General features: G+C 44.2%; 1 protein-coding gene across 2 annotated transcripts in view; it reads right to left on the reverse strand.

The window, feature by feature from the left end:
* Positions 1-379: 379 nt before the first annotated feature.
* Taf5l (TATA-box binding protein associated factor 5 like) overlaps positions 380-20957 on the reverse strand; it is a 21939-nt gene continuing 1361 nt past the window's right edge. The window contains exons 2-6 of one of the 2 annotated variants that reach the window (XM_005345868.3): positions 12768-12771; positions 12551-12695; positions 8948-9052; positions 4118-4842; positions 380-2167 (exon numbers count right to left, since the gene is read on the reverse strand). In XM_005345868.3, the coding sequence (XP_005345925.1) occupies positions 1370-2167; positions 4118-4842; positions 8948-9052; positions 12551-12692 (1770 nt within the window). In that variant the 5' untranslated portion in view covers positions 12693-12695; positions 12768-12771 and the 3' untranslated portion in view covers positions 380-1369. The remainder of the gene's footprint in view (positions 2168-4117; positions 4843-8947; positions 9053-12550; positions 12696-12767; positions 12772-20957) is intronic. The other variant, XM_026778591.1, reaches the window with a different exon arrangement.

A 20957-nucleotide genomic window follows, 5' to 3' on the forward strand; every position in this document is an offset into this window, starting at 1 on the left:
GCCTGACACAAAACCAGTCAATCCCTGAGCAGGGAAAAGAGATCAATCACTGAGCCCTAGAGGGTTAGCATCCCCCTCAAACCCGGAAAATCCCTTTTCACCATAGGGGGCAGCCAATCCCAAACTTGGAAGTCTGGTATTCCCTTCACCCCACTCAGAGGCAGCCAATCCCAATGGAATTCCCCAAGCTTCTTTCCTTATGTAAACTCCCTCTTTCCCTTGCTTGGGGTTTCTCCTGCACTGTTTCTCTTGCTACTTTGGACTGACAGAGGGACCAGAGTTAACTTACAATAAAGTCTCTGTTTTTGCATCAGATATAGTCTTGTGGTGATGTTTTGGGGATCCAGACTTTGGGCGTAACATAAATGAGATGCCACACTTTTTTTTTTGGAAACTAAATACATTTTAATAGAAAACAAAATACAAAATAACTCTTTTCAGAAAACAGAAATATTTAATCCTGTCCACACCATCAGAACTTCCTCTGTCCTTAGAGCATGGTTTGACGCTTGTGAGTGTGCACTCATGATTCGCTCCGGTTCACTCAACTGGTGCTGCAGTGAGGGCGGAAGCAGATCAGAGGGAGAAAAACACCAGAAAGCCACACCCCAGAATAAGCAGTCATCAGTACTCTGAAGTCTATCCCATGACTTACTCAAAATTATTCTTTATCATAATTTTGTTCATGGTGCTAGGGATGGAACCTTGGACAACCGACTCAAGGGCCGAGGCCCACCCTCTGCCCACCACAGCATCTCTCCAGGAGAGAGGAGGACAGGAGTGCAGGCAATAAAGAATCTTTCTTTCCCACCATGTTCGGCTAAGCACATTATACGGTGCCCCTTTTCCTGATACACTGGGCTACCAAAGTATGAATTCCCTGAACCTCAAAATTCCAAGTATCACAGCCAGTGCCAGGAGTCAAACCTGCAGATTCAAGCAGAGACACCTCTGCCAGTGCTAGGTTTCCTCTTCTCAATAATAATTATTAATTATAATAATAATAAAAAAGTCCTGGTTCTATCAGTATGGAAAAGAAAGACTGCTAGATCATCCCTTCTTTTCCTAGTTCCTGTCCCCGTTTTCCTCGAGAAGCCACAGGAGACACTGTCTACAGCTGCTGCAGGGGAGTTCTGCAACTGTTCCAGTGACCCCACTGGGAGAGACAGATGCTAAAGCAAGGTGCCTGCACACAGCCAGGAGGCTTCAAGCCTGAGCATCCAGCTCTCAACTGGAGTCTTGTGCACCAGGGCTGTGTTGGCTAAGTGTGTGGTAGGTGAGGACTCTTTTGAAATCACTGATTCAGTTTTAGCAAGTCCTGGACAGTGACCAGTCCCAGCCCCACCCAGTCTGCTGCCTGAATAAAAACTTAATGTTCTTGATTCTCTTGTGTGATTCCAGTCACCAGGAGGAGGTTGCAGGCCATGAACTGTACACTCAGGACGTTGCTCATCTGTCCAGTGTATACGCCCACAAGCTCACCCGAAGAGCCATCAGCAGGTGTGTTGCAGGACGTGCTTCTGATGTCCCAGACACGCACAGAGTTGTCCATGGAGGCAGAGGCAACCAGACCACTGTCTGGGCTAAAGGCCAGACTGGTGATACTGTCTGTGTGGCCTCTCAGTTCTTTAAAAAGTGTCCCAGAGGCCAAGTCCCACAGCTTTAACCGCTGGTCCTCACCAGCGGACGCCAAGTACTTACCGTTGGGAGAGAAGGAAAGGGCGAGCACGGGACCTCGGTGCCCTGTGAAGAGCCGCACTGAGTTGCCCTGCTGGGCACTCCACAGCCGGACAGTTTTGTCAGTGGAACCTGTAGCCAAGTAGTTTGAGTTGGGGTGGAATTTGACACAGTCCACGTCAGCCAGGTGTCCTGCATATATCCTCAGCGGGTACGTCCGATCAAAGGACCAGAGCCTGGCAGTACGGTCATGAGACCCACTGGCAAAATACAGGCTGTAGGGGCTGATGTCCACGTCCCACACAGGGTAGGCATGTCCCTGATAGAGCACAGTGTTGGTGAAGCTCCCCAGGTCCCAGTACCTGATGGACATATCTTCAGAACAAGAGAGCAGCCCCGAGTTGTCTGCAAGGAACCGTGTGCTGTATACTGGGCCACAGTGTCCACGCAGGATCTTCATCTCTGTGCCTGTACTGTCTTCCTCATTCTCCTGGAACATGGTGGGTAGGGTGGTAAAACACACAAGAATATTTAGTGGCTTCACAATGAATATAAGCCTGAGAGAGGAAAAGGGCCTGCCTAGGAAGCAGTATCTGTCATAGAGGGCATGTCTGCCCTTCATGGTCACTCCAGCTGACAATGCCTAACCACAGGTCACACCAGATTAAAGAAATTACTTTTTGCGAGTCTTAATTTTTGAATGAGGATCTGACTTAAAAGCAAGCCCATGGAACATCCACTATTAATTCTGATGGGTATCGTTCCTAGATTCTCCCTTAATGGAGCCACTTTAGCCGTCAGTTCTCACTACTTTGCAAGTCAAGTTATTCGCTGTTTCTATTCCATGTATTGAAACCTAGACATGCCCGGCAGTATACATCTAATCACAGCACCGAGAAAGTAAGGCAGGCAGATCCTGAGGTCAAGACCAGTTGAGACAAAACGAGAGCCTGCTTTGGAGGAATCTGAAGGACTTGAGCCAAAATAAAACCTAACTGCATAGAAACCGTAAAGCAGAGTATACAGCCTCTAACAGACCGTGAACACTGATATAAGAAAGCTGGACATGGTAACTTATGTGTGCAATGCCAGTGTTTAGGAGGACCATCAAGATTTTGATATTACAGAGACTGTGGGTAGGGGGCAGAAAAACAAAGGAAAACAAAGACCAGGAAGGTGGAGAGCCTCAAACACGTCTCCTAAAGTAACAAACCATAGACTGAGAATGACAGCAAGGCATGGTGGTGTACAGCTTTGATTCCAGCATTTAGGAGGCAGAGGCAGGCACATTTCTGAGTTTGAGGATAGCCCAGTCTCCATAGAGAGCGAGAGAGTAAGGAGGGGGAGGCTTAAAACAGAGCCAAGTGACTCATGTCACCCTTGGAAATATTTCCCCCCATGAAAATAGAAGACACTTGGAGATAAGTGTGCTTCCACAGCCCTTGCCCACAAGGCTGCAGCCTATGTATAAATCCATTTCCCCTCCATTCCCTCAGAGGGAAGCTCCTGAATACTATGGTTGTGATTTTCCACTACAAGGGGTTTTAAACTAGAAGACAATCAGGATTCTTGAGAACTCGCTTTGCTGGTTCCTGCACAGGGAAAGAAGACCTTTTTAGTAGGCATTGCTTCTTCCATTAGAAAACTACTAAGGAAAAGCAAACGACTACTTCCCATTTGCATGAAACTTGAGGAAGTTAAACACTGGTATCTGTAATTACTCAAAATGGCTACTACATACACTTCAGGCTAGAAAATGCAAAAGCTTTTGGGTGTTCAAGAGAAGCTGATCATGGAGGCTGTCTCTCTCAGCCCAAGTTTTTACACAATAGTGACTCTAAAGACTGAAACACAGGCCACTGTGTTTGCACTTTCATGGCCACCCTAGACTAGCCACTCCACCTGACAACAGGCTGCTGTACTGACGGAGGAGACATCACAGTTTTACAACACATGTCCCTTTTCAAAGTGGGGCTGAGACCACTCTTGGCACACAGAGCTAGGACAGGTGCTGCCATCACCAGTGTATATTATGTTGGGCAAGCTGTAAAACAGCCTAGACTTCTGCAGGGGAAGACAATATTCACTACTGTTTAAATGCAGACCCTTAACTAGCAATCCTGTTCCTATTGGAACCTGCACAGTGTACATCTGAGTGCACAGAACAACAAACAAGTAACGAGATCCCGAAGTCAATTTCAGCTGATGATCTGTTAGGCTCAATGCTTTTCAGACAGTGGTAAACACTGCCTATTCATATAATGCTGAGTGTTGGGAGAAGGGCTTTAATGTGCATGAGCAAGATCAATGGCTAAATCATCTGGCATGAGTCCAGCTCTGGTTGCCTAGGAGGGGACTACTGTTTGGTGAAAACAGATCAGGTTTAAGAAGAGCACTCTAACAGGAAAGAGCTACAAGAAAGAGTAAGTGGCACCCCTACCTCCTCCTCCAAAGTGTCACAGGCTAGACGGATACGAGATGTGTCCACAAGGTGGGGCTCTGATTTCAGCTTTTTGGACCGCAAGCTCCAGAGCTTTATGCAGGAATTGTCAAATCCAGCAGCCAGAAGTTTGCTATCAGAGGAGATCTCTGCAGTATTCAGCAGCTGCTCTGTGTTATAGAAGGCATAGAAGCAGATGGTGGTGAGGGAAGGAGGTCCATCCTTGACTCGCTTGATACTTTCCTGCAAGACTTCCAGGGCAGCCTCATTCTGCAGAATAGGGTTGGGCACATCTGGTGGTTCCAGGCTGCTGCTCTCACTGCGCGAGGAGCCACCACTGGCATACAGCTGGTAGTCTGTCCTCTTGGCAGGCTGCACGTCTAGGTGAATGTGCACGGCAAGCACCTTGCACAGGGCAGTGTTGTTATCACTTTGGAGGTAGCGGATAAGGTAGTTGTAGCTATCTTCCTGGAGACGGACCACGTACTTATTGTCCAGGAATGCACGAAGTTGGAAGTTTGACAGAATGTCCTGGATGGTCTGTGTGGTTTGCAGCTGCTCAATGATGTCCTTCTGGCTTGCATTTTGTAGGAACATTCCATGGAAGCGGCTATAGAAGCTTTCCACTGTGCTTTTGGGGCCACTCTGGACCAGGTTGAGGTGGAGGTAGACAAAAAGGGGGTAGAGGAGAGGCATAACTTCATGACTGTGCTGGGAGTCAGAATCTGCAATGAGAAACAGCAAAAACTCACACCCATTAACACTGGAGAAACAAGATGCCCTCCTAGAGCCAGTAACCCAACACTTCCTGCCCACAGACTCTAGAGTCTCAAAGACTTCCCAATCAAACAAGGAAGAACAGACTCTGAGGTTCAGTCACTGTTGGGGGATTTGGACATGTCTTGGGCAGCTGTGACCAGACCTACAGTCTAGCATCCTTCCCAGTATTTCTCAAGTCAGAAACCCACGCCTGTGAGGGTCCTTAGATGGGTTCTAGGCAGACTGTGTTCTTCACAAAGACTTTATCTTGATAGGCTTCAAGTTAGAACTAAGTATGTTCAAAATCTTCCAGGCGGCAAGCCGGGGTGGTGGTGCATGCCTTAAATTCCAACACTTGGAAGGCAGGTGGGTATCTGTTTCTGAGGCCAACCTGACCTATATAGTGAGCTCCCAGACTGCTCAGGGATGCAGAGTAATAAGGCTTGTCTCAAAAAAAAAAAAAATCTGGCCGGGCGGTGGTAGCACACGCCTTTAATCCCAGCACTCGGGAGGCAGAGGCAGGCGGATCTCTGTGAGTTCGAGACCAGCCTGGTCTACAGAGCTAGTTCCAGGACAGGCTCCAAAGCCACAGAGAAACCCTGTCTCGAAAAAAAAACAAAAAACAAAAAAAAAACAAATCAAAAAAAAAAATCTTTTGAATGCCACTTAGCCTTGGTTCTATGAGTACTGTAGTCATGGGTAAAATCAAAGCTCATTGGCTATCCAGGCTGATTTGTCTTGTGTGATGATGACAATATGCATTTAAAGCCTTGACTTCCTTGGTGAAAAATATAAAACTTTCCTTTCTTGGTGATAAATTACAAGTAAGATATTTTCTTGTTATTGAGAATACTCATTAGTCTGAAATTTTAATGTCATGAAACTCGATAATGATAAAGAATGCTAAGCCAGGCTTTAACTGTCACAGACGGATGGGAAAAGAGGTGCATGTGGACTAAGTATGTGTGCAAGTGAGGACAGAATGTCTAAGGGAAGGGCTCTGCAGATATAGTGAGGAGCAGAGGGCAGCCACCTCACAGCACAAGTACCATACAACCAAGCCAGGCCCAACTCGCTCAGAGCCACAGCAGTGTCTGGACACCTGAGGGCAAAAGTTAGCCTTAGCAAAAGCCACCATTAACTTGAACTTTATTGCTTTTTGGGTTTTGCTTGTCTTTTACTGTAATGAGTTTGGATTTTATACAGAAACAGAAAGGTTTCAAATTTAGTGTAATGTTTGTTCATGTTGAAGTAAGTTGAATAAAAATGTAACCCAGTACTTATGCTCTTAGCCTATTTTTAAAAACCGTGAGCTATTCCACAGCAGGGATCTAGATAAACACCAGTTGCGACCACGAAAATGTGCACTAGCACAACTCCAACAACCCAACGCAATGTAAGGCTTCACTGAAAAAGTAGTCCAGGCTGTAATAAAATTATTAAAAACTATTCTATACCTTCATGACTCAAAACTACATATTGTTACTGGGTCATCCTAGAATCATCTATCATGGAGCAGACCACAACCAAAACGGGAGCGCACAAGAGCCCCATCCATGAAACATTCCACGTGTGTGGCTTTCTCACTGGTCAGGATATTCTGCAAAGACAGCACACATGTCGGATCTCACACCACTGCCTCGCTAGGACTCCATCTAAATACAAGCTGAATGAATGAGAGGCAGGCTGGAAGAAGTCCCTCACTGTAGCAGTAAGAAAACTCTACCATATAGCAACAGATATAACCATTTAAAACTGAATAAACCAAAGCTAGTTAGGAACAACCTTTATTATCTCCACATACTTTTTTACTACAAATATAACCCTTATCGGGCTGGAGAGATGGTTCAGTGGTTAAGAGCATTGCCTGTTCTTCCAAAGGTCCTGAGTTCAATTCCCAGCAACCACATGGTGGCTCACAACCGTCTGTAATGAGATCTGCTGCCCTCTTCTGGCCTTCAGGCATACACACAGACAGAATATTGTATACATAATAAATAAATAAATATTTTTAAAAAAATACAACCCTTATCATAAAAGTCCGTACCCTTCAAAATGTTAGGATTATATCACTGGACCACCTACCCAGTTCTATTCTGAGATATAATGGAATCTATCCTTTCAGTTCAAAGGTAATAGATACTTTTTAACTAAATCTTTACTTTCTATAATAGTTTGACCCTCATCCCAAACACTACACCATGTAAACAGGTTTATTATGCGAGTCAAGAAACACAGGATGACTGTGCACACAGAATGGATGGAGACTGAGGCGGGCTTCTTGACCAGCGAGGAAGAAACACCCACCACACATGAGGATTCTTTTTAGATCACGCTTTACTGGAGTGCATTTGGTTGAGGGAGAGCATAAAGCGAAGGGGGGCAGGAAACGAGAGAGCAAGAGAGAGACTAGAGGGAGAGAGACAAAAGAGAGAGAGAGAGAGAGAGAGAGAGAGAGAGAGAGAGAGACGCTAGAGGGAGAGAGACATGAGACGCTGAAGAGAGACATGAGAGAGAGAGCGAGGGCACAATGGCGGCTGCTTATATATGGAATTGGCACATGGGTCATTCTGTGATTGGCTGCCATCATTAGCTGACACCAGACTGCATCGAGATAGGCCCAGGGACCCTTATCCACAGGCGCATGCGGGAAGCGGGGGACAGGCAGCTCTCAAAGGCATAGCCAAATATGGAGTTGTTTATAACCAGCAAGACAGGATGTGGTGCCATCTTGCAATGGCGATCCTGTCCGGCTCCCTGCAGGAGACTTTATTTTGGTCAGTCTCTTCATATGAATTTTTGTCATTAGATTAACACAAGGACTATTCACTCGAGGGGGGAGTTATCAAAAAATTTAAAGTTTTTAATTTGTATTAGTGTGTGTGAATGTGTTCATGCACGCATGCAACCTACATCTGTGTGGGTGCCCAAATTGGGTGTTGAGAACCAAGCTCGGTTCCTATGGAAGAATAATATGGGCTTTTAACTGCTTACGGAGCCAGCCATCTCTCCAGCACCCAAAGTATTTACTTTTAGGTTAATCACTGGGTTTTTATTTATTCAGTTATTTACTTATTTTTATTTATTTTTTTTTGGAGACAGGGTTTCTCTGTGTAGCTTTGGAGCCTGTCCTGGAAATTGGCTGGCCTTGAACTCACAGAGATCTGCCTGCCTTTGCCTCCCAAGTGCTCGGATTAAAGGCTTGTGCCACCACTGCCCAGGGCTATTTTTCTAAACACGGCTTTTAGATATTTGTCTATTTTGGGGGGGGGGGGTAGTGGTGGCATATGCCTAAATGGCTCTTTCTACCCCCTCCCCCCGGGGTTTTTCTCTGCAACAGTCCTGGCTATGCAGGAACTTACTTTGTAGACTAGGCTGGCCTTGAACTCAGAAATCCGCCTGCCTCTGCCTTTTGAGTGCTGGAATTAGAGGCATGGACCACTACCAGTGGGTTAAATGGCTCTTCTTAAAGTAACCGTCTTTATTTAAAAACTCACATTAATGCCTAAGAAGCAATTGAAGACATATCCACTGATTTTGTGTCTCTGTGTCATTCTATCTATGGCCTGCCTAAATGGGAACAGCTAACTTCTTTATCCGACTCATGAGCACTACTCTGAACGATGATGTACATTTCAAACCCACTTCACTTAAAGGATGCTTTTCTTCATTGCTAATTTGTCTTTCATTTATACACAAGTCAAACCAAAGGTCACCGGCAAACAGTAAATAGAAACACACAGAGCTCTCTCTATCCTTGTGAACTTCAACCTCAAGATCTAACTCTTACAGAAATTCCATTTGCACACAAGAACTGCGTTAAAAGTGTGGTGGTGCAAATGTTTAATCATAGCACTCAGAGGGCAGAGGAAGGAGGATCTCTGAGTCTGAAGTTAGCTTGGGTTACAGAGCAAGTTTCGGATAGCCAGGACTACACAGAAATACTTGTCTTGAAAAAACAAACAACCACCGAACAAAAAAGTACCTGACTCTCTAGAACCTAACACTATGCTTGCAATACAAGAGGTTCTGAGGACACCTACATTGTTTGGTTTCTTAAAAGGGACTTACCAGTGAGAAAGCTTCTCAGTCGTCCAAACTGTACTTCATATTGTTGGGGTTCTGCTTGGCAAGGGGCTGCAGACACTGCATTGGCACAACCAGATTCTGATTGGACTAAAGAGGAAGACACACAAGACAGAGGCAGGAAGGCAGTTACTATCTATACCATGCAGCAGGAAGGACACAGGGCATGGAGTCCAATGGCATCTCTAAGTAAGATGTTCTAGGGTCTCGGTAGACTGGGGAAGATTGATAATACTTGTTTGTCTCCCTACTCTCCAGATACTCCATAAAACTAGGGCAGAGGAATAAAAGCTAGAAAGCATAAGATACCTTAAGTGAAGAGAGGACAGGCACACAATATTCCTAAGATTTACCTAGAAATGTCTAACCCATGTTGGCAATGTGCCATGGCCTGGGTTCGTCAATTTGAGAGGTTACGCTTCCAGTTCAGAGAAACAGTCTTTGTTTGTTTCTGATCATATCTTCTATTTTTCTGAGATTCCTGATTTCAAAGTTGGATCTTCTGAAAATCATTTAATCTTTTCTCTATATTTCATCCTTTTGCTTTACTAACAGGAAGGTTTCTTTATCTTTCAATCCCCCCATCCCCTCTTTTTTTTTTCTAGACAGGGTTTCTCTGTGTACTACTGGCTGTCCTGAACTTGCTCTGTAGACCAGGCTAGCCTTAAACTCAGACATCCCCCTGCCTCTGCCTCCTGAGTGTTGGGATTAAAGGTGTGTGACATCACACCTAGCCTAACTTTCAACATTTTTGTTGATTTTTCCTTTATTTTTTCCAAAGGAGGAAACAGTTATTTTTGCTCACAATCCTTTTTAACATTAGCTATCTGGCATTTAAAAATATTCTCAAAATGTTCTTTCTCCCGGAGCAGCATTATCTTCTTGTCTTCAAACTATGATATGGACAGCTGTCAAGAGAAACATTTCCCCCAGAGCTTTATGGCCCTGGGTGTGAAAAAGAGCACCATAGGGATAATGGGAATGTAGCTGATCACTTAGGATGGTAGGAATAGTTTCCCAAAGAGTGTCTTTGGTCTGCAGTCCTGGGCAGGTCATAATCCATCAAACCGTTATTCACTAGCTTTCCTGGGGAATTAGGTCGGCTGCAGTGTTTTGGGTAGCTGACAGGAAGAGAAGCCTGGGGCCTTAATGTTTAGCATGTAAACACGTACTTTTTGACTTTATACTTTTTTTTTTTCCTGATAGGGTCTCATTATGTAGCCCCAGTTGACCTGGGAATCTCAATCTTTCTGCTCCTTGTGCTGGAATTATAGGAGTATGCCATCACACTTAAGCCTGAGTTTATGCTTCCTAAAGAAGAAACTCAAGCTTTCTGCACTATCCAGTGTAGAGTCTACACCATTTTGTTCTCGATTCCTATTGTTACTTAAAGGCAAACTTTCACACAATGTCTAAAGTCATTGATGCTCTATAAATAGAGAAGGTTGCCCTCAAACTCCTTGCAGGAGGTACCCATTTAGGTACCAACCTTGACTTCCAGATGGAAGCTAGGGGCCAAGGGCTAGGCTGTCTTCTTTATATCACATCTAGCCACTATTATGTGGATGGAGGGATGGTAATGAACACAGTAGAACTGAAGAAATCAAAACATGGTGCACAGAAAAGGGTGTGAAGAAGAAGAGTTCCTGCCCTCCAGCAGGTGCTCTTTCCCCTTCATCAGTCAAAACCCTTCAGATTCCTGGTTACCCTCTGACTATGCTGATTTTTGGCTAGTGTATCTAATTTTAACTTGGACCCTTTAGCAATACTTAGCACCCAGTCACTGTCCTGAAATCTATCTCCGGATCTCACATGTCCTCCTTTAACCTGACAGGAGTGTTCCTTATAATTCCTCAGAAAATAGAACATTCCTTCTGCTATTGGCTAATCTGACCATAAGGTGGGGAGTACCAAGCTTTTGGCAAGACCTACTTGCCCTGCCAACCTAGTGCAAATGATTTTTTCCTCTACTTCCTGACCCTAAAGTTCCCTGCCAAAGCTCAGTCCACCATGGCCCTTTACAGCTGTACTGCAGCATGGACTCCCAGCAGCTGGAATCTGAGCAAGTTCTAGGGTTGTTACCATCTGGCCTACAGCACATGTGCAATGAAAGCCTGCAAAGAGAAGACCGATTCAGATCATTCATGAATCAGAAAATCCAGGATTCAATAGCACAATCAGCCCACTTCAACTTCTCCATTCCGACTGGCCTCTTGAAAACAAGCCACTGCATCTAAACTGCAGAGGTACTTTCTCTTCTTCCCACAAAGGCAGAATTATTGCTCAGGGTTCTATGCATGTATGCTGAGCACTCCAAAAAATTGTGGCAGTTCCTAGGAGATTGCTCTAAACCTGGTAAGTGGAGGAGCCCACTAGAGACAAGTTGATAACTGCTCACCAGGATATCCCCGAGGAGCTCAAACAGGGGACAGCCAGGTATCTCTTAAAGGCACATGAAGGTAGACTGCTGACAGTTTCTGATACTCCTCTATGAAGTCAAGGACCTCTTCAGGTTTCAAACATTTCATCACTTTCTCCATAGCAAAGGCAGTCTGCCCTAAAGCAAATCAGGCCACTGAGTGACAGCGCTGTGAAGAGGAACCACGGGGTCTGCTGCTGCTAGGATGGAGCAGGAGCCACCCGTTCAAGGAAAGCACAAGTCCAGGAGCAAAGAAGGGAGAAGCTGCCCCTCTGGATATGTGAAGGAAGCCAGAGCAGGGCCACATAAATAATGAGAACTCTATACCAACAGCCATTAGTGTGTCCTTTGCAAACACCTAATTTACTGAAATACATCAAACCACCAGTACTGTACAGAAATTCAGTATAAGAAAACCGGCTAGGCCTAGTGGCATATACCTGAGGCTGAGACTTGCTGAGAGTTCAAGGACAGTCTGGGCCTTGTGAGAATCCATTTCACAAAAACCAGAGGGAGATGGAAGGACAAAAAAAAACTGTATCATAAACCCTGAACTCATAGGAAAGCTAGGTGACAACCTTTGTGTATGGTAACAATGACTTGATATTCCCGATGGAGCCACCCTTCCTTCATTTTTAAAAATTGCCCTATGGCTGTTAAAGACAGCTTCACTCTGTAGCCTAGTCTAGCTTGGATCTCACTCTGTAACCCAAACTGGTCTCAAGCTTATGACAACTCTCCCATTTTGGCCTCCCAAGTGTTGGGATTAAAGGTCTGAGTCATTATGTCTAGCTCTGAAATGTGATTTCAAAATGAAATTTAAATTTCACAAGTGCTTATAACAACAGTATTTCTAACTGTCAACCCTGCAGAATGCAATCACTTTATAGACTGACTTCTAGGAGCAAAGTTCTATGCTAGCAGAGAGAACCTATTACTCTGAATCTTGAAGGGTAAAAAGGTTGCACATACCATCAGGTACATATAAAACAACCGTGATGCTCTGAGGAAGGTTCAGAAGTCCAGTGAGCACAGTTCTGAAGGACAGGAAAGGCCTACAGGCTAGAGACACTAAGAGTTGCTCACTGAGGCCTGGTAGCCTACCCTTTGCTGAGAACCTATGTGGGCACTGACAGCTCCTGTTTAGGCCAGTCACAGGACCCTGGTACCTGTGAGGTTGGCTGCCATCTCCTCAGGAGTCTGTGATAGTCTTAGGCCTTGCTTCAAGGGGCCTTCTGAGTCCATGTACTGCCGGCGTTTGAGGTAGCAGGACACTGCCACCTGAACCTGCTCCGTGCGCCCTCGTTTCATGACCTGTGGGAAAGGAACACAGGAAGCGGACTGTAAGGGACGGCAGAGCTATCACACAGCTAGAAGGATGGATACTGAAATGACCCAGTGAGGACACAAGCCTGGCATTCTGTTCCATTTCATCTGTTTTTCCAAAGGCCATATAGCCAGCCTCATTGATGGGAAACAGAGAAACAGCATGGGTAACCCATCCTACAGATTACTCCCAATAACACTGTTATTCAACCAGCTCCATGAACCTTTTCATTAGTGCACCTAGCACCAAGCAGGCAGGCCTAGTTTGAATATCAGGCTATTTCTACTGCTCTGTCAGAGCTATTCATTAGTAGCGAACCTGCTAAAAAAGCTCTAGAAGGGGGCAGCGTTAGATCAAAGGCCCGAGAAACCAACAGACTGGGTAAGTAGATGCAGACAAGGTAAGAACCTAGTAAGGGCGTTTTTTTTTTTTTTTTTTTTTTTTTTTTGGTGGCTCCAGGGATGGAACCTAGAGCCTTGCAGAAGTCAGGTGAACACTCGACCATCAAGCTGTATCCCCCACCCATAGATCGTTCACCCTTCTTTTTTTGAGACAGGTTCTTACCATGTAGTGATGGCTGGCCTGTCACTCGATTTGTAGTCCAGCCTGGCCTTAAACTCAGAGATCCACATGCCTCTGCACTCCAAGTGCTGGGAATGAAGGTGTGTGCAACCATACTCAGCATAAATAAAGTTTCTCGAGATAGGGTTTCTCTGTACAGCCACTGTGGCTGTCCTGGAACACACTTTGTAGACCAGGTTGGCCTCAAACTCAAGGAAATTGACTTGCCTCTGCCTCCGAGTGCTGGGATTAAAGGTGTCACTGCAGCTTATATATCTTAATAGTCAAGGAGAGGTGACACCCTTTTGGGAATAGTGGCACCTTTAATTCTAGCACTCGGGAGGCAGAGGCTGGTGGATCTCTGAGTTTCAAGCTAGTCTAGTCTTCACAGTGAATTCCAGGACAGCCAGGGCTACACAAGAAATTCTGTCTTGAAAAAACAAATGCTTTCTTCAAAACTTTTTTTAAACAAAATGTGCATGAGTGTTTTGCCTGAATGCTGTATGTCTATGTACTACTTTTCTGTCAGGTATCCATAGTGGCCAGGAGAGAACTAGAGTCACAGATGGCTGTAAGCCACCATATGAGTGCTTGGAGTCAAACCCAGACCTCTGGAAGAGCATCCAGTGCTCTTAACCTCCAAGCCATCTCTCCAGCTGTTATTGTTTTTTCTTTAAATACTTTTCAAGACTTAACCTCTAATTGTTATCCATCTACAAATCCTTTGAGTGTATTATGCATAAATAGCCAAGCACATTTTCCCTGCTTATTTAACTAACACACTGCTTCCAGAGTAATCTGTAAATGTCTCTTCCCCTCTAAACTGATTTGTGAGATACTCTGAAGACCAACTCTCCAATTTCTTGAAAATCACATAGCAAGGGGAACAGAGAAGGTTGGAGTCACATGGACCAAAGCATATGTATGTGTTTTTTTTTTTTTTTTTTTTTTGGTTTTTCAAGACAGGGTTTCTCTGTGGCTTTGGAGCCTGTCCTGAAACTAGCTCTGTAGACCAGGCTGGTCTCGAACTCACAGAGATCCGTCTGCCTCTGCCTCCCGAGTGCTGGGATTAAAGGCACGCGCCACCATCGCCTGGCAAAGCATATGTATGTTACAAACTGTTTCTGACCCTGGATTATCACAAAGTCCAAGACAGCCCAGAAAGGAGGGCAATGGCTGTAATTTGGTCATCTAACAAAGCATGAATAAATTTCCAATACTGACATTCCTTTTCATGATGATTTATTATTCTTTTAGTGTATTGATGCGCTATTTTAATCATGTTTCCTTTTTATTGCTAGCACAAGGGCTCTGATATTTTGAGAGATCTCTCTTCCTGTCCATTAATGAAGCCAAAAATAATTGTTTCTCTGTGGCCACTATTCAATATAACCATTCATTCTGATGCACCAGTGACTCTCTCTGGCTTACCTAGCTATATAAGAATCCCGGCAGTGTGTTTACGTGTATAAATAAGTAACCCCAGTCTTGGAGATTCTGATTGGGGGTGGGGGACCAAATACATACAGCAGCAGTGACTCTATGACCCTTTCCAAGTGTAGTTCAATCAGGACAGTCAAGACACACATCACACTATACATACCCGATGATAATCTCTTCCATTGTGCCTAGCTTCAAACCCTACTAAACTAGTCCAATTCTACACTTAAAAAACTAAGATCTTTCCAGATTTTCCACTGTGACCTTTTGGTGACATGGAACTATATACATGTACCAATGTGAATTTACAGCATTCCCATCAAGCCCTTTTCCCCTGACCCCCACCCCCGAACATGGTTTCTCTGTGTAGTCCTGGCTGCCTGGAACTCACTCTGTAGATCAGGCTGGCCTCGAACTCAGAGATCTGCCTGTCTCTGCCTCCTGAGTGCTGGGATTAAAGGTGTGTGCTACCAATGCCTTGCTCCAATCAAGCCCTTCTGACAGGAAAAGAACACTGCCTGCGAGACACTAGATAACCACTGAGAGAGCAGACCGTGAGATGAGTGTTCTCGAAATAGGACGTTACTTATGTGCCTACAGATGTCTCTACAGGCGAGGGAGGAGATGCTAAAGCTGCAAAGAAAACAGCTGCCAAGGCCCAAATTTACAATCTAAACTTCCAACCCAAATTTATAACCCAAACTTATATTCCAAATTTATAAGAAGTGAGGGAAGGAGGATCAAGTCTAGCTCAGGCTACGTAAAATGTGGCTTAGTTTTGTTTTAAAACAAAAACAAAACACAAATAGGAAAGCTCAGCTACATTTGCAATTGAGAAAACTTAGTTTGTAAATACTAACGTCAATGAATTTACCCATACTAACAGCTTGAAGTGGGGATTGTTTGCATGCAACTGCCTTTACTATAAGAGACCCTGATGGCAGGAGGTTAAGCCAGCTTCTGGGCAAAGGACCTCAAGGCAAGAATTCAGCAGGAATTGTGTTTATAGCCCACATGGAACATAAATACCACAGATATGATCCAACCAGCTTAGCTGGTTCTATTCTGATGCACATATTTCAAGCAAAATAATGAAAGAATCCCTCAGAGCAATTGGCTTTCCATGGTAAAATATCCATAAATGGACACGTGGGGGGTGGTGCCTTAAAATAGAACCAAGCCTCTTAAGACTCAGATATGAGACTTACACTGCAAATTTGAGGTACCTGCCCAGTTTTCCAGCACATTAATAAAACAATAAAATAAAGGGGTTTGGATATAATTATACAATCTTTTGTTAAAATTTCAAGACTTCTCAGTTTTCAATTCACACAAAACTGATGCCAAATACCGTTTTCTTCCTGTATCTTAATGAATGCTTCTGTTCCACTAACACTCAACAAAGTAGCAATGTAAAATCTTATATGATCACTCCAGGTAATCACCAGGAAGGACAAACTGCAGACTTTTCTTACACTTCCCTAAAATGAGGATGTTGGAGCAGGGCCTGGAAAAACCTGGTCCATCATTATACACTGTATCTGTCTCACCCACTTACTGTCAAATACAGGGGCTAGAGAACATACCAATCTGCTAAGACAAGCCAAGTAGCAACCACTCAGCTCTGTGAGATGCCAATATACTACTATATAGACATAGTTCATTCCTTTAGAATGGAAGCTTCAAATAAAATGTGTTCAAGGTAAATTCAGGGACGCTAACTTTACACACCCCTCGAATTAGCTCTTGAAGAGTTGCTGACCAAGGGCCAGTTTTGGGGGTATGGAGGGCTGAGTATTTTTTCTAATTGTGTATTTATGCTTTAAAAAGTCTAAAAGGCTCCAAAGCCACAGAGAAACCCTGTCTCGAAAATAAAAAAAAAAAGTCTAAAAGTTTTTGTTTGAGATTTCAAATAAAATACTTGCTAAGGACTCAATCTAATTTAATCCTCCCACCCCCGTTTTGCTAGGTTTTGATTTTTGACAGGGTCTCCTGTAACCCAAGTTGACTCTACAGTATCTGAAGATGACCTTGAATTCAGGCTCTCCTGGCCTAACCTCCCAAGTACCAGAATTAACAGGTACGCGCAATCACGTGGAACAAAAGACTTATCCAAAAGGTCACCAAAGTGGACCCCACCCAGTATTTGCATAGTCATGAGAGCATTTTCAATTAGCTTTGTGAAGAAATGAATCAAAGTTGAAAAATAACTGAGACACACTATGTAGTTTCAGTCACATCTCATGGAATTGAAAAACCTTGTTTTTTCCCCTTCAGACCATGTCTCATGTATCCCAGGCTGACTTCAAACTCACTGCATGTAACCCCTGAGTAGTGTATGAACTTCTGGTTCTCTCTCTCCAAGCAGGACTGTCTTTCAAAGTGATTCTTTGCTCAAATATTCCAATATGCTTCTACAGTAGTTGTGCCTTCTCCCAAGGTATCCTTAAGAAATAAAAGATCTTGTCTTTAATCTCAGTACTCAGGGAGGCAGAAGCAGGTGTATTACTGTGAGTTCTACGCCAGCCTGGTCTACAGAGTTCCAGGACAGCCAGAGATGCACAGAGAAACCTGTCTCGGATCGAAACACCAAAAAAAGAAAGGAAGAAATAAAGGATCTTGCAAATGAGGCTACAGTCAGGGTTCAGAATGAAAAACCTGGAGTTTTGGTGGTGGTATCTATGAAGTTCATACTTAGAAACCACAACACCCAACAGACATCAGTAACAATTTTCTTAGGCTGGAGAGATGGCTCGGAGGTGCTCTTCCAGAGGAGCAGGGTTCAATTCCTAGAACCTACAAGGCAGGTCACAACTGTCTGCAATTCTAGTCCCTGGGATGTCTAACACCCTCTTCTGGCTTTCAAGGGCAGTGCATGCATGTGGTATGCAGATTTCATACACATAAGTTGATTTCTTTATCACCACCTTCAAGATTTCAACATCTCCTCTGGTCAACTAAGCTTGTCTCCAACATTCTAACCTAGCGATTCCACATCAGTCTCCTTATGAGCTGCTGAAAGACTGTCTCCTCACCTCTTATCTTAATGGGAGTTTTTCCTTTCCCTTTATGGACCCATGACTGCTGAATTCGGCCTTTGCGATACCCTATAACCAACGTATGTCTCAAACTGGAACAAATCATCCTACTTCAGCCTCCTCCTACTCAACTTAATGGCGCTATTACCCATCATTAAAACAAGAAATCTAGTTATACTCTTTAATACCCTGACCCCTTTAAGAAATCTCTAATCCCTATATTAGATGAATACTTTCTAGACAGAATCATTTGCACCTTCTGCTCACCGCACAAAGCGTTTTTCAACTGGACTATCCCAATATCCACCTACCTCTAAGTTCTCTTGCTCCAGGGTAGGCTGTTTACCACCACTATTCTCCAGAGGGGAGTCTACCCAGAGGAGGTTTTATTTTTTCCCTTCTCTCTCTCTCTCTCTTTTTAAGACAAGGTCTCACAATGAATCCTGGCTGGCCTAGAACTTGCTTTGTAGACCATGCAGCCCTTGAACTCAAAAAGATCTGCTCCCAGGTGCGGGATTAAAGATGTGCATCACCACCATGTACAGTGGGAATGTTTTCTTAACTTTTAAACCAACATGAAAAAGAAAGGGAGTCTCTAGGTACGATGGTACACGCCTGTAATCCCAATCCTAGGGTATGTGGGCATAGGCCAGCCACGGGAAGAGAGTCAGATGGTTGCTTTATGATGGAGGAGAAAAAAAATAGTGATGTGAAATAGCTTGTGATGATGTTCTCTCACTCCAACACTCAGAAGGCAGAGGCAGGTGGATCACTGTGAGTTCGATGCACACAGACAAGCAAGGACAGTATTGGAGCAATAGCTGAGAGCTTACATCATTTTGTCCACAAGTTGGAAGCAGAGAGACGGACTTTTGAAAATCAAGGACAACCCTCAGTGACAAACCTCCTAATCCTTCCCCAGGTTGACAATTTCACCAAGGACCAAGCATTTAAATACAAAAACAACGCTGGGTATGGTTAGTCCTGGCTTGTAGGAATGCATATCTTTAATCCTAGCACTCAGGAGGCAGGCCAACCTGGTCTACATAGGGCAGCCAGTACAACCAGAACAGCCAAGGCTATGGAGAGATCCTGTCTTAAAAAAACAAACAAACAAACAAAAAACCCAAAAAAAACCAACAAAAACTCCACACAAACACAAATCTATGGGGCCATCATCACTCAAACCACCACATACATAAAACTTCACTGGCAGAGAAGGGCATGCCAATATACGTATCAAATTGTGGTACAATTTTGTTCCAACTATTTATATACATCTTAAAACACCAGTATCTATGACCAACAAACTACTATGGATTATCAAATTCTCTTTTCCACCTGGGCAACAGGACACATCTTTAACCTCAGTGCTGAGGAGGCACAGATGGGGACACTGTTGCAAATGAGTCCCAGGTGAGCCCAGCTATATATACAGTGTGACCCTGACTCAAAACAGTCAAAATAAACAACATGCAACTGACTTTCCAAAGCATTTTACTTTATGTACCAAGTCACCACATACAACTTTATAAGTTCTTTTTCTTGGGGGGGGGGATAAATAGTGTGTGTGGGGAACAGAGATGAAACCTGCGGCTCCCCACATGCTAGGCAAGCATTCTATCACTAAGTTATCCTGGGAGTCCTCACAGCACTTCCTGAATTTTCAAATCCATATACGCTGTTCTTGCTGGAGGTCTTAGTCCACACTATATTGGCCTTTTCAAGACAGGGTTTCTCTGTGTAGCCATGGCTGTCCTGGAACTTTGTCTGTAGACCAGGTTGGCCTTGAACTCAGAAATCTTCCTGCGTCTGACTCGCAAATAGGAGCGCTGAGTTAAAGATGTGTGCCACTACCGGCAGCCAATAAGCACCTTTTCATTCATCGGTTACAGTATTTTTTTTCCTGAGTCAGAGTTCTTGTTATATAGCCTATGATGGCCTTAACTCTGTACATAGTCAGCCTGATCCTGAATGTTCTAACCTCCTGCCACTGCCTCCATTGCACCTGGACCACAAGAATAAACTGCTGTTTCCAGATTGTTTTCTGTATAGTATGTGTGCGCTGTGCCTGTGCTCTCTGAGACGTGACCCCAGCAGTCATCAGCAAACATTTCTTTTCCGTTGTTCTTTTGTTAACTGATTTGGTGGGGGTGAATTAAAGCCCCAAACCAGTACACTGGGCTTGCTTCAGCATGGTATGCCCTCCTGAAGAGCATCTTGGTGTTGGAGAAACAATCAAGTGTGCCTGGTGGCAGAGACCACAACATGAAATGACAGCCTCTAATCACAGGGAGACTTCTCAGAGAAACCAGCCTTCTAACCTGCTACATAACAAACACCAAAAATAGGGTTTTTAGGAAAGACTACTGTCTAGAATAACATATAGTTTATTCATGCTCTGTTTGAGTGGTCTCTAAGCTTCGAAAATTAGATTTAAAAAATCTGTGGTGGGTTGTGGTGGTGCACACCTTTAATCCCAGTACTTGGGAGGCAGAGGCAGTTGTAACTCTGTGAGTTCAAGGTCAGCCTGGTCTACAGGGAGTGCCAGGACAGGCTCCAAAGCTGCAGAGAAACCCTGTCTCAAAAAACCAAAGAAAAAATGCCTGTCTACACTAAGCTAGATACAGAGGAAGGGATGGCCTTCTCTATTTCAACCCAACACCACTCTACTACGTCCTTTCTAAAGAGACCACGTGATGTACTAGTTTGAAAACTTACTGTTGTCATTGGTGAGAAGGATGAAAAAATAAAACCCTACGGCGTTATTTTGAGGTTGCTCTGAACTGCCTGTTTACCCACGATTCGGTATCACTTTATTGGGGGTTCTGCAGGCACGCTCGTCTTTCATGTAGGCTCTGGCCAATCTCTCTCCAATGGATGGAGGCACCTCACAACTGCTCACCTGGCTTGATGCTCTCAGCCTGGATGTCTCGTCTTCCCATGGCTTCCTAGTCTTTACTTAGAGCACCATCACAGTATGTGACATCACCGTGGTCCTCACATTGCCATCGATAACTAACGTTGATTTGACATATTCCATTGCTAGACACTTCTTAACCACTTCCCACATACCACCTGCTTTTGTCCTCCCAACTCTATTGGGCACGTACTATTTTTCCAGACGGGAAAGCAGAGCCGTCTAGCTCCTGGATGAGAACCCAGCCTTCTGGATGCAGTGTCTGAGCCTGCACTCTTTTTTTTTTTTTT

The sequence above is a fragment of the Microtus ochrogaster genome, chromosome 4, assembly GCF_000317375.1.
Source record: "Microtus ochrogaster isolate Prairie Vole_2 chromosome 4, MicOch1.0, whole genome shotgun sequence".
NCBI lineage: Eukaryota > Metazoa > Chordata > Mammalia > Rodentia > Cricetidae > Microtus > Microtus ochrogaster.